At 41.6% G+C, this 22,245-nt stretch overlaps 1 protein-coding gene across 1 annotated transcript in view; it reads left to right on the plus strand.

Moving 5' to 3' along the window:
- Positions 1-22,245, plus strand: part of DNER (delta/notch like EGF repeat containing) — a 324,909-nt gene that overhangs the window by 131,060 nt on the left and 171,604 nt on the right. Inside the window, exon 4 of the mRNA XM_060015492.1 lies at positions 2,308-2,474. Within this exon, the coding sequence (XP_059871475.1) occupies positions 2,308-2,474 (167 nt within the window). The remainder of the gene's footprint in view (positions 1-2,307; positions 2,475-22,245) is intronic.

The raw sequence follows: 22,245 nt of genomic DNA on the forward strand, positions 1-22,245 counted from the left end.
TGTGGCCTCTGTCACTCAAAAACTAGAGGGAGCGATTTCAGAGGAGAAGATTCCAGGGAGGCTGGATGGGATGAGTTAGGTGGGAGATAAGAAACCCAGGTGCCTTAGCTAAGATCTAGAGCCAGACCCTTCTCTTCTCAAATGACTTTTGCTCCCCAAATTCTTTGGCTTCTTCTGATTTTAGGGGACCATTAGTTACATTCGTATGCATAATTTACCCCAAATTTAAGACCCAAACATTACAATTGTCTCTTTAAAAACAAGCAGGTGAGAGGAGTGTTCTGTTGTGTTTTAAATTTAAGCTCCTTCAAATTACACGCGGCTGGTTGTCACTGGGGGGGATGGAGAGGAGGCAAAGGGAAGCAGTGATGACAGCCCCCGGCCGGGCGCCAGGTGCTCTGCTTTGCTGGCGAGTCACGCCGCCTGGAGCACTGCCCCCCCCCCCACCCCCGCACCTGTCTGACAGCTCCCACCGCCCGTCCTCTGTTGATATTAACTGGCACTCCCCATCCTACCCCTCATGCACTGAAACGGACATTTGCTCTCTAGCCTTCAGGGACTTCAGAAGACGGGGGGACATATGGCCCCCGTCCTGGTTAACCAGTGTGCTGCATCACTCCATTTTAAGAGGGCAGTGGGTACTGGAGACCCACTCTTCACTTACACAGGGTCATTTTTGCCCACCTTCCCTTCTAAACAACGGAGTCCCCGGAAGAGGGGCTTTGTTCCACTGCCCCTGCATGCCCTGCCCATCTTCTGATAGGAAAAGCCAGGATGGGCAGTGAACTCCGGGCACAGGGAAGAAATCCCTGTAGGGAGAAGGGTGTGGCATCTGAGGCAGCTCTGAGTTCTGCCAGTAGGGGGACCCCTGTCCTAAGTGTTCCGTTGCTCATACCAAAGATGAAACTCCACCGTCCAGAGCCGGTTTCAGGGAAATCAGTATCATTTAGTTGCCTTTATATTTATGAATCCAGTTTTTTCTTGTCTAGGTCATATTGTTTTACTTTCATAAGCCTTCCTGAATAGTTCTGATCTATCCTTTTAAATACCTTCTTTCTTCCCTCGCCCCCCCCCAAAAATCTGAAATTCCCCAAGACTCCCTGAGGCTGCAGATCTGGACAGAAAGAGCAGAGTCTGACCCAGACTGAGTAAGATGGGAGTACTGAATGATCTCTGGGTGCTGAATTCACGTGGGAGGCTTACTAGCTCCTTACACTTTCATTTATTCATGAATTTGATCATTTATTAACACTTTATTGGGCCCCCTGCTGCAAGCCAGGAGCTCTGCCCTGGGGGGAGCAGCTCTGTGGAAGCACTGTGGAAGCTCTGCTTCCCCGGCAGCACAGAGGAAGGACAGGCAGCTGCTGGTTGCCAGGAAGGTGGTGCAGAAGGTCTCGGGGGGGCGGGGGTGCTAGTGGGCTAAGCCTCGAAGAGTGACACAGCTCCCAGGTGGAGGAGGCAAAGGCTGGGACCCGGGACAGCACCTGCCCGGGGAAGAGACAGTACCTCCTTGTGGCCATTGCACCAGGTGGCAAGGATGGAGCTGCAGGATCAGAGGCTGAGAGGGAACTGAGGCCGGGGTGGGTTGGTCGTCTAGGGCATCTCATTCTTTGGATTTTATCCTGAAAGCAAGAAGAAACCAGGGGAGGCCAGAAGCATGGGAGGTGACACACTTTCACTTATTTATTTTTTATTTTTTATTTTATTGTGGTACGCGGGCCTCCCACTGTTGTGGCCTCTCCTGTTGCGGAGCACAGGCTCCGGACTCGCAGGCCCAGCGGCCATGGCTCACGGCCACAGCCGCTTCGCAGCATGTGGGATCCTCCCGGACTGGGGCACAAACCCATGTCCCCTGCATCGGCAGGCGGACTCTCAACCACTGCGCCACCAGGGAAGCCCCACTTTCACTTATTTTAGCAGCGCTACTCAGGTGGTTTGGGGATGTATTACACATTTATAATAAAGTTTAGCAGGACTCTTTATATTGTGTGGTTATGGAAGGAGTTGTCTCTAAACTCAATATACCCTTTTATTATTGATGAAAATTGTTACCCAAAGGTGAGTTATCTATTAGCGATTTTGTGGTATATTTTTGATCAAGCGGGAGACAGACGTGTCTAACGGTGTGGGAAATGACGGCCGTGAGTCCGCATGAAGTGGGCGCCTGTTGAGAAGATCATTTCCTCCATTTCCCAATACTTTTATGGATGTATGTGCCGTCTTCATTTTTATTTTGAATTTGATGAACTGATTCTAAGATGAATTTTTCTGCAAGGGACTTTCCATTGACATCGTTCTCATTTTCAGAATTCGTCAAGATGCCACTGCCTCACTGATTTTGCTGTGGAAGGTCACGGCCACGGGATTTCAACAGTGCTCCCTCATAGATGGACGGAGCGTGACCCTCCTCCAGACTCCCGGGGGCCTCGTCCTCTTGGAGGAGATGCTTGCCTTGGGGCACAATCACTTCATCGGTGAGTTATGGAAATCTTGTATCCAAAACCGCATCTGGTTCAACCCAACCTCGGTTTGGTGTTTAGAGATAGTATATAGGGAATTTTGCCCAGATAATCTGAATTCTAGCCATCAGGATAATTTCCTCAATTTTAGGTGAGGTTTTTCTTATAATCAAAATTGGCTTCTAAGATAATATTTCCAGTGTGGCTCAAAATTGAAAAATTGTGGGCTTTGAAATCCAGAGACTGTATCCCAGTTCTGGCCAAAGAGTCCTAGATGTGTGGTCTTTGGCATTTAATGCTGTGAATCTCGGCTTCATTTTTTTTTAAAATTAATTTATTTTTGTTGCGTTGGGTCTTTGTTGCTGCACGCGGGCTTTCTCTAGTTGCAGTGAGCGGGGGCTACTCTTCATTGCGGTGCACAAGTTTCTCATTGCAGCGGCTTCTCTCGTTGCGGAGCACGGGCTCTAGGTGCACGGGCTTCAGTAGTTGCGGCACGTGGGCTCAGTAGTTGTGGCTCGTGGGCTCTAGAGCGCAGGCTCAGTAGTTGTGGCACACAGGCGTAGTTGCTCTGTGGCATGTGGGATCTTCCCAGACCAGGGCTCGAACCCGTGTCACCTGCATTGGCAGGCGGATTCTTAACCACTGCGCCACCAGGGAAGTCCTTGGCTTCATTTTTGACTCTTTAATCTTCTTTCTCCCAGAACTGTGGGCAACTTGAGGCATTGAATGTTGGTGTCTCAGAAGAAGCTTGGTTTCCACTTGATGTTGGCCTGACCCAGGGCCCTGGGCTCGGCACCTGAGCAAACAATTTATCACTTCTGAACCTCTGACTCAGAATAACTTGGGGGGATCACAACTCTCTTTGGGGTCCCTCTTGCCCACACCACCTTCCCCCATGGGTCACTTCTGAGTTTTCACATTTTCTCTAACATGGTTAAATCTGTCATTTACCTCTCTCTAAACTACCACATGTCCAATTAGCTGTTTTTAGTTTCCTCTGCCCTGGAGGAAGATGACCTTCAGAAAGTATGATTCCTCCTGACCCTTCCCCTCACCCCCCCACCCCCTCCTCCAGCTCCCCTCAAGGGCTAAGCTTGGGTAGTTTCCAGAGTACTTTCCCCTGGTTTAGCATTCTGATGGTATTCTGCCAGTTTTCTTCATTCAGGGTTGGGACTTGTAACTCCAGCCGCTTACCTTGCTGATAACTTCCTGACTTTATTCAGACTTGTTCCGTCCTGCAGCCTCAACTCAAAGATACAAGCTCAAGTTCAGACTCTATTCATTCCAGTCCAGTGCACCCAAGTGGCCCTCTGCATCCTGCTGTTAATGTCTTGTCCTGTTCAATCATATATTCTAACAGTCCTCACCTGGAGGATGAGGGAACTAGCGGGTAGAGGCAGCACCTGTCTCTCAGGGGTGTTGAAAGGGTTTAATGAAAATGGATGTGAAAATATAAATCACAAATGTTAGGGATGCTTTTGGTTGTTTTCACAATTTTTTTTTCTGAGGTACACTAAATATTTTGCTAAATTAAATGGAAGCATTAAGATGTATTCTCCAAGATATGTGTTTGATGCAAATATAATGATGACAAACTGGGAAAATGAAATGCTCAGCTCTGTATAATTTATATTGTATTTTATATTTGATCCTTCTCTGGTGATAAGGTCATTTCCCAATCTTCGGAAATCCAACAGGGGGTGGGGGGCAGGGATTTTATTGGGCAGAGAGAAGGTAAAAAGAAATCAGCTTGGGGAATGGACATGCTCGTAAAAGAGGGGACGGTATTCAACTTTGGACCAGTTTTTGGCTATTAAGATGGATACAGTACTAGATTATTAGTTAGAAATTGTGTGATGAAGTGTTGTCAAGAGTCAAATCTAAATTTTACTCCCCAGTACAAGTAACTGTTATTTGCTTCCATATCTGTTGTAACAATTTATTTAAAAGGAAATAGTTTGTATATTTTGATCCATAGTTTCAATTTTATTTTATATTAATCTTTTAAGTTTTTCTTTTTAGTAGATTAGCCTGTTCTGTGACATGGAGCTAACATTTCAAGAAAATGTATGAGTTGTCACTACTCTTTAAAATGTCATTAATTTTACCAAAGTATATACATTCGAAATGTTACCTTACATTTTATACTACTTTGCGTTTTAACAAAACAATGATTTAGACTGATATTGGGAGTATATATATTGGGAGTATATCAGAATATCAGGGATGAAAATTAATAAGAAAGATTTTCCAGTGTTAATATTTATTTATTCTTTTGAGGTACAAGAAATTTTATGAACTCTAGCATAATTTGTGTTCATTTTGCTAATAGAAAGTTTCATGGAAAAACATGTCTTTGGTTTGAAATGTTCCTTAGAGGAATAATTTCCAAAAATAAATTTGATATGTTAATAACTAAATTAAGGAATTCTTTCTCAAAGCTTATACTTTGGGTTATGATGAGGAGACAATGATTTTGATCCTTTATTTCTCTAAACCATTATTTTCCACTTTGAAAATTTGTGATCTGATATCTTTTTAAGTTTCCTAACTAGAGCCTCCTGTTTTTTGTTTTTTTTTTTTTGCGGTACGCGGGCCTCTCACTGTTGTGGCCTCTCCTGTTGCGGAGCACAGGCTCCGGATGCGCAGGCTCAGCGGCCATGGCTCACGGGCCCAGCCACTCCGTGGCATGTGGGATCTTCCCGGACCGGGGCACGAACCCGTGTCCCTTGCATCGGCAGGCGGACTCTCAACCACTGTGCCACCAGGGAAGCCCCGAGCCTCCTGTTTTATGTGGCTTTGTAATGGAGCTCACCCTCTTTTAGTGTTATTCTTTTTAAAAATAGCAGTCTTGTTTCACAAGCTCCTTTCGAGAGAATGGCTGTCTTCCTCACAATGATAAATTGGCAACACCTACTCATGGCCAGCTACTTCTTTTTACAAAATATTTTTATCGTAAAGAAACAAGATTTATCTTTTGTAATCATTGTGGAAGCCTTATGCTTACTACACTGACACGTGTTGAACTCTCTTTTTGAGAGTTTAATTTTTTTAAAGCAGCTTCTTATAATAATTACTTTTTTTTTTTTTTTTACAATACTGGGCTCTATAGACATGAATACATTTTTAGCTAAGAACCAAAAGACTATTTTGAAGAATACAATGGCATTCATTCAACGGATGAACAAAGTGATGCCAGTGCAGGTGGGAGAAAACTTCCATGCTGAAGGGAGAGGAAAGTTCCAGAGTTGTGCTGCTGTGTTTAGTCACTGCTGCTCCTTCCTAGAAAGAAACTTGAGGCCCTTTCAGGAACTGTCTCCTCTCTTTCCCTCACTCTCCGTAGATTCCCTTACATAACTAAGGTCCTAAGGAGTTTTAATATTTCTCTGCAACAGAGCAAAGGAATCCCTTTTGTGTCTTTGAGAGGCAAACTTGGTTGCCATTACCAGCTTTCCATAAATGTTTTAAAATTTTATTTTATATACTTTTATTTAAAATTTTATTTTATTTTAAATAAAATAAAATTTTATTTTATATACTTTTATTTAAACACTACTAGGATCCCATTCTTATTATAATAGTTATAAGCAATTCAAAAAATTTAAAAGTGCTATTTTAAAAATATAAATATCATTATTCCCAGTCAAACTCCATCTTTCTTTCCTGAGTAACCAATATTAATAATTTTGAGTTTTGTATTACATACAAATATTTTCAAATACACAAATTTACATTATAGTAAAGCAACTATACTCCAATAAAATTTTTTTTAAAAGTTACAGATGTTCTATATCTCTAACAATAGAGCAGTGAATGATTAAAAAGTTAAGCTGTAGTATACAATGGGATACCATGCAGCAATTTTAAAAGTCAGTATATTATGTTGGATGGAGGAAAAAAATCAAAGATTTAGTTTTAAATTTAAAAAATAAGTTGAAGAATATAATACTATGTCATATAAATGTTATTTTTAAAAATTTATTGCTGAGAGCCTCACATTAATATTCTGCACGTTCCAGGTGATGAGAATGTATTTATCTTTGACCTTTTCCATTGCTAGTCCATTTAATTTTTTCCAGTTTTCCTTCATTACCATGGCCTTATGAATATTTATCCTCTTTCACGGGAAGAAAGAGGTCATGTAACATTGTACACAACATGTGGCTCTTCCCTCTGGACCTCAGTGTACCAGCCCCTTTCCTCCTGTGCTGTCACCCAACTTCAACTCTTCCGCCCTTTTCTTAATTATCTCTTCTGTTTTCCCTAAATATGTCTCTTCCAAATACTTTTTTGCTTTATGCAATGTTTTGGGGGCAAAGAACTAAATCGACCTTTGTTTAGCATCTTCTGCTCCACTGGAGGTACCCAAGGTGCTCATCAGCTCTGTGAGGATCCATTCACCCAGTGCTCTCGATTCCCAAGTAGGAGGTTCATTGTTCCAGTTGCATTTTCATGAAATGCAGCTGAGGCCTCCCTGTCTGAAGTGGGTCATTTTTTGCTTTTGTTTTACTTGAGGTTGCTTGCAGACACTGCCATGATGGACCATCTCAGGGGTGGGGTCCAAACCGGCCCTCTGGTGTGTTGCCTCTGTGTTGGAAAGCTGCTGGAGGTCTCCATTTCCTTAGGGTAAAAGCTGCATTGGACTCCTCCTCTAGGCTTTTATTTCTTCTCGTCCCTTGCCCTTAGGCATATTTCCCCTCAATTCTACAGGGTGGGCCTCTGCTCCAGCCACCTGCTACTTGTCCCATCCCCACCTGTACCTTCCCTGTCCTCCCATGCTCTCCATGCCTCAGACGGCCAAATCTCTCTCTCAAGACCTCATTTATTTATTTTTTTAATTTAATTTTTATTTTATATTGAGGTCTAGTTGATTTACAATGTTAGTTTCAGGTGTACAGCAAAGCAATTCAGTTATACATACATATACATCTATTCTTTTTCAGATTCTTTTCCCATATAGGTTATTACAGAATATTGAGTAGAGTTCCCTGTGCTATACAGTAGGTCCTTGTTGATTATTTATTTTATATATAGTAGTGTGTATATGTTAATCCCAAACTCCTAATTTATCCCTCCTACCCACTGCCCCCAGATTTCCCCTTCGGTAACCATAAATTTGTTTTTGAAGACTGTGAATCTGTTTCTGTTTTGTAAATAAGTTCATTTGTGTCATCTTTTTAGATTCCACATATAAATGACATCATATGATATTTTTCTTTCTCCGTCTGACTTACTTCACTTAGTATGATAATCTCTAGGTCCAACGATGTTGCTGCAATGGCATTACTTCATTCTTTTTTATGACTGAGTAGTATTCCATTGTTGATATGTACCACATCTTCTTTATCCATTCCTCTGCTTCAAGACCTCATTTAAACTCTCCTCACTTGGAGTAGTATAGGATGAAAACAGCCAGCAAAAGATTCTGCTGTACAAGGATTCCCAAATCTCCTTAAATTCTTACAACTTCCTACAAACACACAGACGATCCGGGAATATCCTCATAGTTAACTCTCCTTCTGATCAGAAAACCCAGCAGGGCACGTGTACTTTACTGATACTTCTTGTCGATCGCTTGCTCAGAGGAATGCTGCTGCCCCCTCCCCTACTTTTCACTTCTGTGGTCTGTGTTTGTTGCTGCCTCAATCTGGTATTTTGCCTCTTTCCTCTTCCTTGAATTTATTTTCCTTTCCATCCAGCTCATCCTCTCTCCAGTCTTTTCTTTCTGGTAGTCGAGCTGCTTATATTCGTCTTTTTTTGCTTTCCTCATTCCCTTCTCCTGCTCATAAGCCATTACTTTTTCGATCACTTTTACCACATTTGTACCATTCTTTCTTACAGTTTTTAGTACATTTTTATGTCTAATTTATATTGTAAAAAGAAGTACATTGTATGTTAAATATAGACCAATGGTATATCGTTTATGATCTACTAAAAAGCTGCTCTTGTAACTTTAGATCCACTTTAACTTCACAAAGGAATGAACAGTGGTGACCTTGGAGCTGGGATCACATCTTCAAGATTATAGCTAGTAGATTAGCCACAGAGCTCTGGAAATCAGTGACTTCCAGGTCTTTGTAACTGCCATTTTAACTGGATTAGAAATGTTCCCAGTCTGCCCATGACCCTTTTGTGACACCTGTAGAGTGCTTTAAATTTCCTTGATTCTAAATATCCAGTTGAAAAAGACTCTTGTCTTGCAAAATTATTTGTAAAGCAGTGCATTCTGTTGATTTTCTTCTCTTGAGAAATAAGGAGAAATTACCCAGTACTTGAGCAAGTACAATGAGGGTTAAGACTTTGATTGAGGTAATAAGATGGCTCTGGTGCAATGGACTTTCACAGCCCCAGTGGTTTAAATCTTTAGGGACTTACCTGTTACATTTGTTTTCACTGGCATCATGATGCTTCCTTGGAGACATAGTCTTTTGTAGTCTGTTTATAATGGCATGTTTAAAAAAATAGAATTTTCAATACACAACCAACAGATGCTGTTATTCTTAGGCAGAAGTTCCGCATTTGGGCTCAGTTGGCTCCTGGTTTTGCAATAGTTTTGGAGGTCAAAGGTCACTTCACGGATCCCATGAATCTCCTGAAAATGCGCTGTAGACCTTTATGTGTTTGTGCATCTTTCTTTGGAGAAAGCCCAAACTCCAGTGGATTCTCAGAGACATCTGTGTCTGTAAAAATTTTAGAACCAACTCTTTAAGCTGTGTGTGATCATGTGACAATGTGTACATTTTCAACATTCTCTGCTCATTCAGTGACATTTCTTTTGACTGATTTACCTGCTTCCCAAATCTCCAAATCAGGGAACTTAACCTAGTTGTATTTATTTACATTTTTAGGCAGCAGGGCTGTGGGAAATACTCAGTTCCTTATTATTTTAGAAAATCTGCATTGCATGCCTTGTTTCTCAGGCACTGTGCTCACCTGGAAATGCCAAGGTGATTTAGGTGTGGTCCCTGAGTGCAGGGGCAACAAAGGTGGAGACAAGTGGTGTGTCAAAGAGGAAGGAGCAGGTAACTTTGCTGGGGGTGGAGCAGGTGTGGGTGGGGCGGGGGGATGACAGGGCAGGCAAAGGATTCTTCTTGGCTGTACAAAGGGCAATGCATGACAATATGATGGCCCAAGAGTGTGTGTCATTAAGAGAGTTTAATAATAGTGCTAAAAATCGTCTAATGGCCATCACAACTGGAAATAGACTTTGATTTCAACAGGCACATAACAGAACCTTGGAAAATCCCACCCACTCCTCCAGCTGCCTCTTATCTTAAAAATACCTTTGAAGTTAAGTGCGCAAGGTGTGAGTTTTATTTCCTGGGTTCTCTGTTTATCCTCAACAGGTAAAGGAAGTCTAGACTTTGATGTGATTTTTCAGGTAGTCTTTCAGAATCTTTTAATAAAGCTCTCGTTTCTTACTGTTGACCTCTCTCTGTCCCATCCCTTCTGGGTAAACTATTCCTGTGAACCTTGTCCTTTAAAATGTAAGTTTCAAAAGTAGTTTAGCTGGAGTTGGAGTGTCTCATACTGTAAACTTGATGAAAAGAGGGATTTGGGCAAAAGTGCTCCCAAAAGCCAGGGGACACCATGAGGACCTCCCTAGTTGGGGTAAGGGTGGTAGGCAGTATTCAAAGCGGAAAATGTTCCAATAGAAAAGTAGGGACAGGAGATTTTTTTTTTCTTGCGATGCGTGGGCCTCTCACTGCTGTGGCCTCTCCTGCTGCGGAGCACAGGCTCCGGACGCGCAGGCTCAGCGGCCATGGCTCACGGGCCCAGCCGCTCCGCGGCATGTGGAATCCTCCCGGACCGGGTCACGAACCCGCGTCCCCTGCATCGGCAGGCGGACTCCCAACCACTGTGCCACCAGGGAAGCCCCAGGAGATTTTTTTAAACATCATAGTTTGGCTGGAGAGCTCCCTGAAGCCATGCATAATGACCAATATTAATTTTTTTGCCTGTGCCTATTTCTTAGCAATTTAGACATCAGCTCTCTGGATGGGTCTTACTTTATCTTGGCCATTTTTTGATGAATTCTTGTGTTTCTTGCTCAGGAGTTAAAAGGAATCAGGAGGTAAATAGGCCAGACACTGCCCCTCCCCACCTGCTGTGCTTCTCCACCTCCAAGCTCCCTGTGGCCAGTCCCTGGCCATGAGGGTCATGTGGAGCCCCCAGGACCTGACTGCCTGTGGAAGACTCAGGGTGGTAGGAAAGGGGGTCGGAAGAGGGCCAGGTGTAGACCAGGACATGTCAGAAGAAAGAATTCCCATGTGGAGTAAAAGCTGCTTATATAAGTATAAGTTTTCCTCTTACTTGTTGGAAAAGGCCACTGGGAGATGCAGAGCCAGACTGATAATTCAACTCTTGCAACTGTGAAGACTTTATGGCCTACCTAGCTCTCTTGCATGCACTCAAGTTATATTTTTCCTGGCTCTGATGTCCATTTTAATTTGTATTTCACTATTGAATGGTATTCATTTTCTGTAAGTCCCTCAGACCTTCTAGAATGAATTAGGATACAAGGAAATAAGGTATTAATTGGGGCACTTAAAATTTCTGAATACTCTTTACTAGACCTTGATGATATCTTCATTGAGTATGGTATTTTTTAGACCCATTAGTATAGGGATGGGTATTTGCATCATAGCTCTGAACCAGTAAAGCAGGGTTGATTCTCTGACATGTCTTAACTCATCTTTCTTGTACACAGGTTGTTGCCTGACTATTTTCTGAAATCACCCCTTTCATTCTCGTAGTGTCTGAACCTGCCTTCTCTAGACCTGCTTAGTTACATGAAGCCTTCAGTCTCCAGGTCATTCTCCAACAAACGTGCAGTATTTTATGAACTCTTATTGGTGGAGGTGGATGGAGTATACATCTTACCATCCAAATCTGGGGCTCTGAGGTCCCTGGCCCCTTGGCTGTACATTGAGCTGGAATCTTCCTCTCTAAGCCCAGAAGTATTGAACCTCCTCCAGCTTTCAGCTGTGAAATCTAATTTCCTGCAGGCGTAAGGCCGCACTGTCTCTAGTTCCCCTTCAGGGCTATCACCCTGTCCGGCTTCTCTGCCCACGGTAGGCCCTCGTCTCTGTGGTCTGGACCCTGTCTTCCTTAAACTGCAGCAGTTCTGCCTGGACCACCCCCAGCTCTTGCACATTGATGCCAGCCCGGAGTGGAGCTGTCTTTTCCCCCTTCTGAATCGTGTGGTTTGCCTTGCTGGTCACCCTTTCCAGATGTTCATCTAACCCCAATCCTGCAAGTTTCCCACTTATTTCTCTCTCTATGTAGCTGGCATCATTTTTTTCCTAGCCCTGTCTCCTTTCCCTTCTTCCAACTCCTTTATAAAATCCTCACTTTTCCAGCCACTTAAGTCTCACCAACTCCTTTGATAATCACGTTTGCAGCCAGCATCATACAACTCAGCATCTGAATATTCCTTTCCTCTTTGGTCTTTTTGTATGTTGATTTTATATCTTTAATTAGACTGTAAACTTCTAGAGAGAAGGAACCATGTCATAGCTCCTTGCACTGTGATGGTCACATGATCACCTGAGTGATTACATTTTGTTCATATGTAACAGTTATTCTGCTCAGTAAATGCCATGTGAAGAAAGATTCCAGTTGCAAATGTTAACCTGAAGAATTCTTTGTAAGTTTTCACAACCCATCTCCGTGACACTTAAACTTTACCCCCCTTTATTACATTAAAAGTAGAGGATCAAATGAAGAAAAAAGGGAAAGAAAGAAACTTTTCATCGTTCTTTTGGGAAAGCTACATTTTGCACTTTGTCCTTTAAGATATCTTGCTCTGGAGGCCAGGGTAAAATAGTCAAAGGAAGTTTGGAAAGGATGCCAGCTACAGAATCATTAACATACAGCTTTTGCTTAATGCTTAAGATTAACAAAGAAAATGCAAATATTTCACCTTTTATTGGTCATCTTAAAGCCACAGTTGAATATGGTCTATTGAACTCCCTGAAACAGGGGGGAAAAAAAATTGGCAATGTTCAAATAAAGGCAATAGTTGGAAGAGAACAGAAGCAGAAGTATAAAGCTGTCCTGAACAGCATAATTTAGATGAAATTGTTATAGCTCACATTTGTCTAGTTGGGAGTTTTATGTTAAATTTAAGTTTTACTTAAATTGAATCCACATTTCAATATTATTAGCAATCAAGATTATTTTTTTTGATCTTTTTTTTTTTTTTTTTTGCGGTATGTGGGCCTCTCACTGTTGCGACCTCTCCGTTGCGGAGCACAGGCTCCGGACGCGCAGGTCCAGCGGCCACGGCTCACGGGCCCAGCCGCTCTGCGGCACGCGGGATCCTCCCGGACCGGGGCACGAACCCGCGTCCCCTGCATCGGCAGGCGGACTCTCAACCACTGCGCCACCAGGGAGACCCATGATCTTTTTATTATTGGTAATGAATATTAGGAGTTTTGGTTGTTAGTTGGCCTTGAACTTCAGTGCTCTGCTATCTTCCTAAATATTGCATGGTCAGCATTATTTATTGGTACCTCTTGATGGTGGTGATAAACCAGGCATTATTTTTAAAAAAATCTATTAGAAACATGGTCCTTAGAGTTGACAGTCTAATATTCACTGGGCCCTGTTGAGCGTTGGTTGGTCAAGCTGTGGTGGAATTGGGGCAGGTGAGTGAAGATAAATGAGACATTTCTCCTGCCCTTCAAGACAGCCCCTGGAATCAGGCTTCGTAGAAAGGCAGATTGCTGGCCTACAGAACATAGGTTGGTGGTTTTGCCAGAGGCAGTGGATGGGGTGTGGGGTGGGTGAAATGGGTGAAGGGGGTCAAAAGGGACAAACCTGCAATTAGAAGTTAAGTAAGCCCTGGCGATGTAAAGCACAGCATGGTGACTATAGTTAATAATACCGTATCGCATGTTTGAAAGTTGCTAAGAGGGTAGATCTTAAAATTTCTCATTTTAAGAAAAAAAATGTGTAACTCTGTATGGTGATGGATATTAACTAGACTTATTGTGGTGATCATTCTGCAGTATATACAAATGCCAGATCACTTTGTTGTACCCCTGAAACTGACATAATGTTATATGTCAATTATATTTCAATAAGAAATAGATAAATAAGGAGAGCAAAGAGGCTGCAGGTAATTCTCCTAAAATGTGGGCCTAATGCATTAAGTGGTTTTCAGAAGCAAACTCAAGGTATGTCTTTATAACCATAAACTCTCCCTCTCTCCCCCTTCCCATTCTGCCTTCCCATTCTTTTTCTCTCCTTCTCTCAGCCCTTTATTTAAAAATAAGGATAGTGCTTTTTACTTATAGATTAATTTGGAAACAGTAAATAATAAATAAAATTATTTTTATATTTTTAAGAACTTCTTGTTAACTAGTACCTTTTTACTTAATCGATAACGTGAATTTTAACCCAAATCTTATCCACAGAATTTGATTAAAATATTAAAAAAAATTTTTTCCCCACTTCTTTTAACTTAAAGACAAACCTTCTCAGGGCTTTGCCAGTTTAAAAGTTTTTCTGAGTTTCTGTCAGGGCACATTTCAAATGAGAAAGTAAATTCTTTCATTGCCTTTTTTACAGTCCACTTTCTGCTTCTCCGTAAGATCTCTTCTGTTTCTTCTTTCCAAGGGGGAGGGGAGGGAGAAAGGGAGGGAACGTGAAGAAGAGAGGTGGGAGAAGAATGGGAGTGGGGGGAGAGAGAGAGAGATTGATTATCAAGGCTGAATGTATAAACATAAGGGAGTATGGTTTTTTCTCGCCAGAATGTAATTTTCCAATTTACTCTCCTTTGGAAAATAAAAGAAGGCTCTAGTGTCTATTTCTTGTCATAAAAGTAATGCATACAAGAATAAGAAAAACTGAAATGTACTTTCTGTAATTCCCCATCCGCCACTGACAACCAGTGTTTACATTTTGTGGTATTTCCTTCCAGATACTTTCTTTATATGACAGTGTGTGCCTGTACACATGCTTTTTTTTTGGGAAACAGAGCACATTCATGTGCTGTCTGGTTACTTGCTTTTTTTCACTTAATGCATCATTGACATTCTTTTGTGTTAATCGATATAAACTTAGTATTCTTCTTAATGACCATATAGAGTTCCACTGAATCAATGCACTATGATTTAATCAATATGCTATTGTTAAGCAATTATCTCCTTCGTTTCCTCCTTTCTTTTGCCTCTTTAGACAGAATTTCAAACATGATAACCTCATCTTCGTATCTTTTCTGGTGATCTATTTGGGTTACATTCCCAGGTATGGAATTTACTGGATCAATGCACATTTTAATGGCAAATTAAAATATATTATCAATTCGTCCTTCTTCCAGTTTTCACTCAGGATAGCCAGTTTATCTTTGGAATTGTGCCTTGTCCCCCTTCCATCAATTTTGACCAGATGCTTTTAACTAGATCCAGCTGGAAATTTACATATACCTCTTAGCAGCATCCTTAACAGTCTGAAACATTTAGGGATCTCCTCGAGGAGAAAAGTGGTCATTATCAGTTTCCAGAAAAAGGACAGTACAAATCTCTTTAAGCGGAAGATATTCAAAGTGGTTTCATTACAATATTGCATTTACACCTCAAAGTATGGTAAATGTAATGGTTTCATTATAGCATTGAGTTTGCACATCAGAGTAAAAGTAAAATGGGGACAGGAGGATGGGGAATGAACACGGGGTTGCTGCTCTCACGGTCCCTACCACATCGTCCGGTTCTAGTGATGTTTCTCGCATTTAATGCTAAGCAAAAAACATCTACTAATATATTCCACAAGACTACAACCCCTGATTCCATTTCCACCTCCTTCTCTTAAATTATTTTGCTTTCCCACTTCAATATCCTGGAGATAGATGGTTAAGTTCCTTTTATCATGGACTTCTTATGAGGTCAGAATTCTTCCATGAGAATGGGGCAGAGGGTTTTCCAGAAAAGACATACATTTGGAAAAACTACCAGGGATGCTTTAGAGATGATCATTTGATTTTGACACAAAATCATGGTAGTTGTAATTGTTTTTCACAAAGATCTTGGTATCAAACTGAGAGTAGCAAGTAAATGGGCTAAAATAGGGCATGTCAGCTGGAGAAGGTTATCTAGTTGGTGAGCAATATAAATAATTAGGATTGAATTTCAAAAAGACGCTCTTGCTTTCTCCTCTTTTCTCCTCTTTAGTGCTGTCTCTTGACATTTGGGTATTGAATGCCATGATATTTTTGGTATTCACACGCATCCTTAACAAGTACAATGCTCTCTTGGCTGTCCTGTTTTAATCTGTAATTGTGAGTTTGACCTACAAAAGTTACATTTGCTTGGTAGGCAAATGGAAAATCTCCTTAAATAAATACACTGACGAATACTGTCTGGCTACGTCACTAATAACAGATGACAGCCTCTGGAACATGACCATGTGAAAAAACAGGATCTGCACCATCTGTGCATTTATCCACAGCCCTGTTTATCATCAACAACTATTTGTTGATTAATTACCATGTGTAGGACACAATGTTCAGGACAGTGAATACAAAGACATAGAAGATCCCAGCTCCTGACTTTGAGGGGTTTTAGCCTCCAGGCAAGCAGGACATACTCCATACTCATTATGTAACCCAGATACATTTTGTCATCCTGTGGCTCAGTCTTGTTCATAGAGTTACATTCGAATAAACAAAATCCAGTAGCCAAAAAATGAATTAAAAACACTTTAAATCTTCATTCATCTTTTTGAGGCAATATGAATAGGAGTGGGGAAAATGCATTTCTGTTGTGCAGCAAAAATCTTATCAATCTTATCTCCTCCTCACTGCTCTCTTAATAGTCTCTGTGTTTGCCACTTGCTTTGTGAAATTCTCTCTCCCACTCTCAACGTCTGCTCCCCAGAGTCTCAGCCCAACACCCAGCCTTTGAGGCTTTTCCTCCTTTCTCTTCCTGTTATTGCATCTCTTTATTTTGTGTATCAGTGTAGCTTCTCTGCTTGTTTGTTTTTACTTCTTCTCTCTGTCTTGCCCCTTACCTAGGTTCTCACTACAAAGAACTTGCCTGGGAACTGACCCAAGAAGTAAGAGTCCTTCCCCATGAGAAATGGAAGTAAGAGAAAGATTGTCAATATCCATGTACTAAGTCATTGTTTCTCCTGCTAGATATTAATGATTTTGAGATGATGTTCCACATAAAGTGACAAATGAGGAGATAAAGGGGTGTATATTAAATTTATCAGGTGAATTATACAGTCAGTGTAAGGGCTACATGAATGCAGAATGTCAGAGTCATCACTAAGGGGACAGTTCAGCTTTAGACTTGAGGTATCTCTTGAGCTTGGCCTTGAACTCCGGAGTCAGTTTGAGAGGGAAAGACATTCGGGATAAGAAAAGTGGTGTGAACAATGATGTGCAAGGGAGGATGCATGTGTTTCAAAATAACAGATCAATTTGGCTGGAGCAGCAGATTTCAATAAATAAAGCATGGGAAATTAGGAAACGGAGAGGATGCATAAGCTAGACGGTGAAGGAGGTTGCATGCTGTGCTAAGGGGTTTGTATTTAGCTTGTAGGCAGTGGTGAACAAGTTTTTCAGCAGGAGAAGTGCAGGTTGTGACAGTGGTGGTGGGATAATATGGTGAAAACTGTGGAGTAACTTTTGGTGGTGAAGACGAAGGGTCAAAATCAGCTGTCCTGGAGATTTAACCAGACAGACCTCCTGCAAGGGAATAACGGCCCTCGGAAACATTTGGTTTGGGCTTGTTTTAGATTTTGTGCACGTGATCTTATTTTATAGACTACGTTGTTGAGGGACTTCCCTGGTGGTCCAGTGAGTAAGACTCCGTGTTCCCAATGCAGGGAGCTCGGGTTCAATCCCCGGTCGGGGAGCTAGATCCCGCATGAATGCCTCAACTAAGAAGCCTGCATGTCGCAACTAAGACCCAGTGCAGCCAAAGTAAATAAATAAATAAATAAATGCATATTAAAAGAAAAAATACATTGTTGAGCTATGTACATGCACAGACCCCTACGTCCATCCATCATACATATGTACACACAGGTGCACATAGGTACGTATAAGACACACGTGGTTGCATGTGCACACACACGTATGCTCATTTGTGTATATACACATATACAGATGCACACTTGTACATAGATTCACCCATACAGAGATGCAAAGACGTGTATATGCCCATATGTGTTTAAAGGACTTGATAGGTGGATAACTATAAAAAGGTACACAGCTTGGAGCAGGTAGGAGGGAGCCTGTGGGGACCCATAAGACTGGGCAATTAGTTTGGAAAGAAACAGAGTTTTTAGAATTGGAAATAACACTAGTATTTACATGGAGAATATAGTACATAACATTCATGAATGCAAAACAATCAGCAAATTAATGAATTAACTTTGTATTAAGTTTTTATTTTAAGAAGCATTTCCTTTAGAATATGAAAGTGTGATTGGCTTCTGCAAACAAGCCTGATTCCAAAAGCTTGCATTTCACACTGGGGGGCTGAGTCTCCTCCTGTGGTGGCAGGCAGCCCCTCAACCAGGGCGGGCCTACACTCAGCGTTAGAAATGGCATCTCGAGAATACGGAGGCCCACGTGATCTGTCCAATCATTCTTTCTTTGTTTCGGATGGGAACAGATGAACAAAGGTCCGTTTTGTTTTGTTTTGTATTGGATCTCTGCCTTACATACTGCGATTCCTGTTAGATTTTCCAGTAGTGAAGGCAGCCTGTCCACACACAGTTAGATTGGGATTTCGAACAGTGAAGGTTCTAAGGGAGACGGAGAGAATTTTTAATTTGCTACATTGACTGCTACAGAAAGAATCGATGATTGGATAGTATTCCCAGGACTTAAAGACTGAAGCGTAAATAAAATCTGTTCCGGGACAGATTTAGGAAACCCTTTTCAACCCACTGAGCTGACGGTAACATTGAACTAAAGAATTTACTTTCGGAAGAGAGCTGATTGGGAACTGGGACAATCTGTAATTCATTCTTTCTTGGTAAAGCCCGCGAAGCAGGGTGATTGGTGGTATTGTTTGTAGTCTGGGGTAGGGCATGGTTTAGCATGAGGCTTGCCTCCTAAACTGGTTTGGGGCTCTGTGTTCATGCAGCGACTGGCTGAGATTAAAGCCACTCAGCTCCTGTTGAGTGCTGTTATTGATCACTGCATCCACGGAGGCTGTGAGCCATAGAGCAGGAGATCAGCGAAGTTGGTCTCCGTCGCTACCAGCTTTCTTTTCTTTGTTCCTCTTCACTCCTTTGTCCCTCTTGTATCCAGTATTAGCTGGCAGCACACTCAGCTTGCTTGTCCTCCTTTCCCCCCTTTCTTTCCTCCCCAGAATATTTATTGAGTACCTACTGAGTTAGCTACCTGCTTGGCACTGGCGATAGAGCAATGAACAAAACAAACAAAAATCTCGGCCCTCGTGAATTTTATGTGTTAATGGGGTGACAGGTAATAAGGAAATAATTCTACAAATAAATAGGAAATGACAACTAGAGGGCAGTGGGGATCGCTACCTTGAAGGAAAATGACTTGGCTGAGCTATTAATGAGGCAGTGAGAAAACCTTTCCAGGCAGAAAGCTGGAACTGCATGTGCGAAGGCCCTGTGGCTGGAGAGAATGCATAGCCTCAGAGGAACTGCAGTAAGGCCACAAAGCTGGAGCTCGGAGAGCAAGGGGGAGAGAGGGGGAGATGTGGTGGAGACGGAGGCTGGGTCAAATGTCCTCACATGCTGGGCTCTGGAGACGGCATGAAGATCCTAGTGGCCGTGAGGAGCTGTTGAAGGGAAGGAGCTGATAAACACATTCATCCCGTGTAAGGTCCCTACTGAAATACGTGCATTTTAACTTGGCAGAAAAGAAGTCATTCTTAAGACAGCAGCTTCCATACCTGGCAGTCAGACATCTGGGGGAGTGGGTAGACCCACAGGCATCTGTGGCCGCATCCCCAGAGATTCTGCTTCACTGGGTCAGGGTGGAGCAGAAATAACAGTTTATTAAATAAACTCTGTGGGTAATTCTGATTCCAGGGGTTTGTGAGCCAGATAGGAGAGGGCCCTAGTCGTGGAGACCTTCTTGGAGCTCCTGAAAATGAAGCAGGTAGGGAAGGCTGCCTCTGAGCATCTTGAGGACAGACCGTGTGACTCTTCTTGTGATGCAAATGCTAATAGGAGCTAGAAATAGCCCAGCCAAACAGGCTGAATTGGAGTCAACCTCTCCATACCTCCCAATTTTTTTTTTTCCGTCAAATCATGGCACACATTGGGGCATTATTGAAATACACTGGCTCATTCTATTTTTAGTGCAATAAATACCCTCACAGAAACATAAAGTTGTTGTGCATAATTCAAGAAGCAAATGCATCTCAAGTTAGAAATCTCACCAAACGCTTGTAAATTCAGGTCACATCTTCCATATGACCTTGAAGTTACCAGGTAGTCTTGTCGGTGGCCACTTAAATGTGGGGTTTTGAATCAAAGCGGAGCAAAGAGATGTAATAGAACAAAGGTAATCACAAGATCGTGTTCACAGCCGCCAAGAAGGTAAACATGTCAATCAACAGCTTTTCACGTGCGCTCCTCTGAAGACCCGATGCCCTGGCTTCCTAATGTTATAAAGTCATCTGCAGCCCCGATTAGCTGTGCGTTTATAATCTCCCATTACCCTCACATCAGCACAGAGAAGTGATTAATTATTTTGGCATTCCTGATAATGTCATTAATCAGGATTCATTCATTGGGTATTAATGACTGGACGGGATGGACGTTCATTGTATATGAATTCTGCAGGAATTTAGCAATTGATTTACTAGTAGTTGATGAGTTGAAAGTGTACTAATGGAAGATTAAGTCATGTAATTCTAACTGATTATGAAAGGGTGATCAGATAGACATTGAAAAAGAGATTAAATAAATGAGGAATTTCAGTTGTATATTCTGTGTGAGCCAACAAAATTTCAAAGGAAAACACAAATTACTTTTCATGTTCTACCAATGGGTATTCAGGAACTGGCATTAAAAAAAATGTGTCCAATTAGGAAGTGGTTTTCATATGCAATGAGAATTTTTTTTTCTAAATGGAGATTACTTAATGCCCAAAATAGGCACATAGAGAGATTTGACAGGCTTAGTTGAAAATTTTGCTTCAAAAGAGGATTTTATAATTTGAATATTTTATAACATTATGCCATTGTATTGGCCAGTGTCTCTTGTGTTATTGCTGGTTATACTTTTTTTTAAAAAATGTCTTTTAATCCTATAAATTGTAGCCATACCTCATTTATTCACCCATATATATATGTGTGTATATATAAATATATATATATATATATATATTACAACTTTAAGTAAAGCCTAGAGCTTAGCTTTTTAAAATAGAACCTAGGCATGAATTATTCAAAATGTGACAGATAACCTCAGTCACATTATTATGAAGGTATTTTTATTTGGACATTATCTTAAAATCCTAGGTATAATTTTTAAAAGTAGCAATAATTAAATAAAAATTTATTTCAAAGTTCCGACTCTCTAAAGGACCTTCTTGCTTGCATCTCGGCTCTGCTGTTTTCTCAGGGGACATACTTTCCCAGAGCCTTTTTTTCAGACCTACACAAGTCTAAGTTTCATTCAGGACCCAACTTTAAATAGATGTTGTTTGTCGGTATTGCTGTGGACGATAGTGATGATGGTGGTAATAATGATAATGATGTTGTTGGTGGTGATGGTGATGATAGTGATGATGGTGTTGATGATGATAGTGACGTTGTTGGTGGTGATGGCGATGACGGAGGTGATGATAACGATGATGATGGTGATGATGGTGATGTTGATTGCTAGGGACTGAATGTTTGTGTCCCTCTTCTCCCATGTTGAAACCCTCACCCCCAGTAAGTGGTATTTGGAAGTGGAGCCTTTGGGAGGTGATTAGAGTTAGATTGAGGCATGATGATGGAGCCCTCATTGTAAGATGAGTGCCTTGATAAGGAGATGAAGGGACCAGCGCTTTCTCTCCACCACGTGAGGGTACAGAGAAAAGGCAGCTATCTGTAAACCAGGAAGAGGTGTCTTCCCCAAGAACCTGACCATGCGGGCACCCTGATCTCAGACTTGTAGCCTCCAGAACTGTAAGAAATAAATATTTATTGCTTAAATCACCCAGCTTATGGTATTCTGCTATAGCAGCCCAAGCTAACTGACACTATGGTGGGGATGACGATAATTATAATGATTTATAGAGTCCTTATCATAGGCTTCACTGTATTAAAACCTTTGCCCATGTTAAGATCTTTAATCGTAACAACCACGGTAAAAAATAGGTAGTGTTATTATCTCTATTTCAGGGAGAAGGAATCCAAGGCATGAAGGATGTAAATATCTCCCAAAGTCACAGAGCTGGTAAGAACTCAGACCACCTGGTGGTAGAGCCTGGTATAATCTCCCATTACCCTCACGTCAGCACGTGGTTACTCGTTTTAGTATTTACTGTAAAGCCGCTACTCAGGACGCATTCACTCGGAATTAATGGATAGATATGGTGGACAGTTACCCACTTCTGTGATGTGAAACATATACTATATACAGAGTACAGAAAATGTTAAAATCCAATTCTAGAATATCTCATCTGTTGATATATATATTTATAATATCCCTGTGTGATTAAAGGAATAATATTAAGTATTTTTTCCTAAACTGGTGCTCAATTCCCTCCTACTCTTCCTGTGTCTGATATAAGCTGAGCCGCTTTGACGGCCAACCCTGCCTCGTAAATATTAAGGAAGAGGAGGGAGGG

Source organism: Delphinus delphis, chromosome 7, assembly GCF_949987515.2.
Source record: "Delphinus delphis chromosome 7, mDelDel1.2, whole genome shotgun sequence".
Classification (NCBI taxonomy): domain Eukaryota; kingdom Metazoa; phylum Chordata; class Mammalia; order Artiodactyla; family Delphinidae; genus Delphinus; species Delphinus delphis.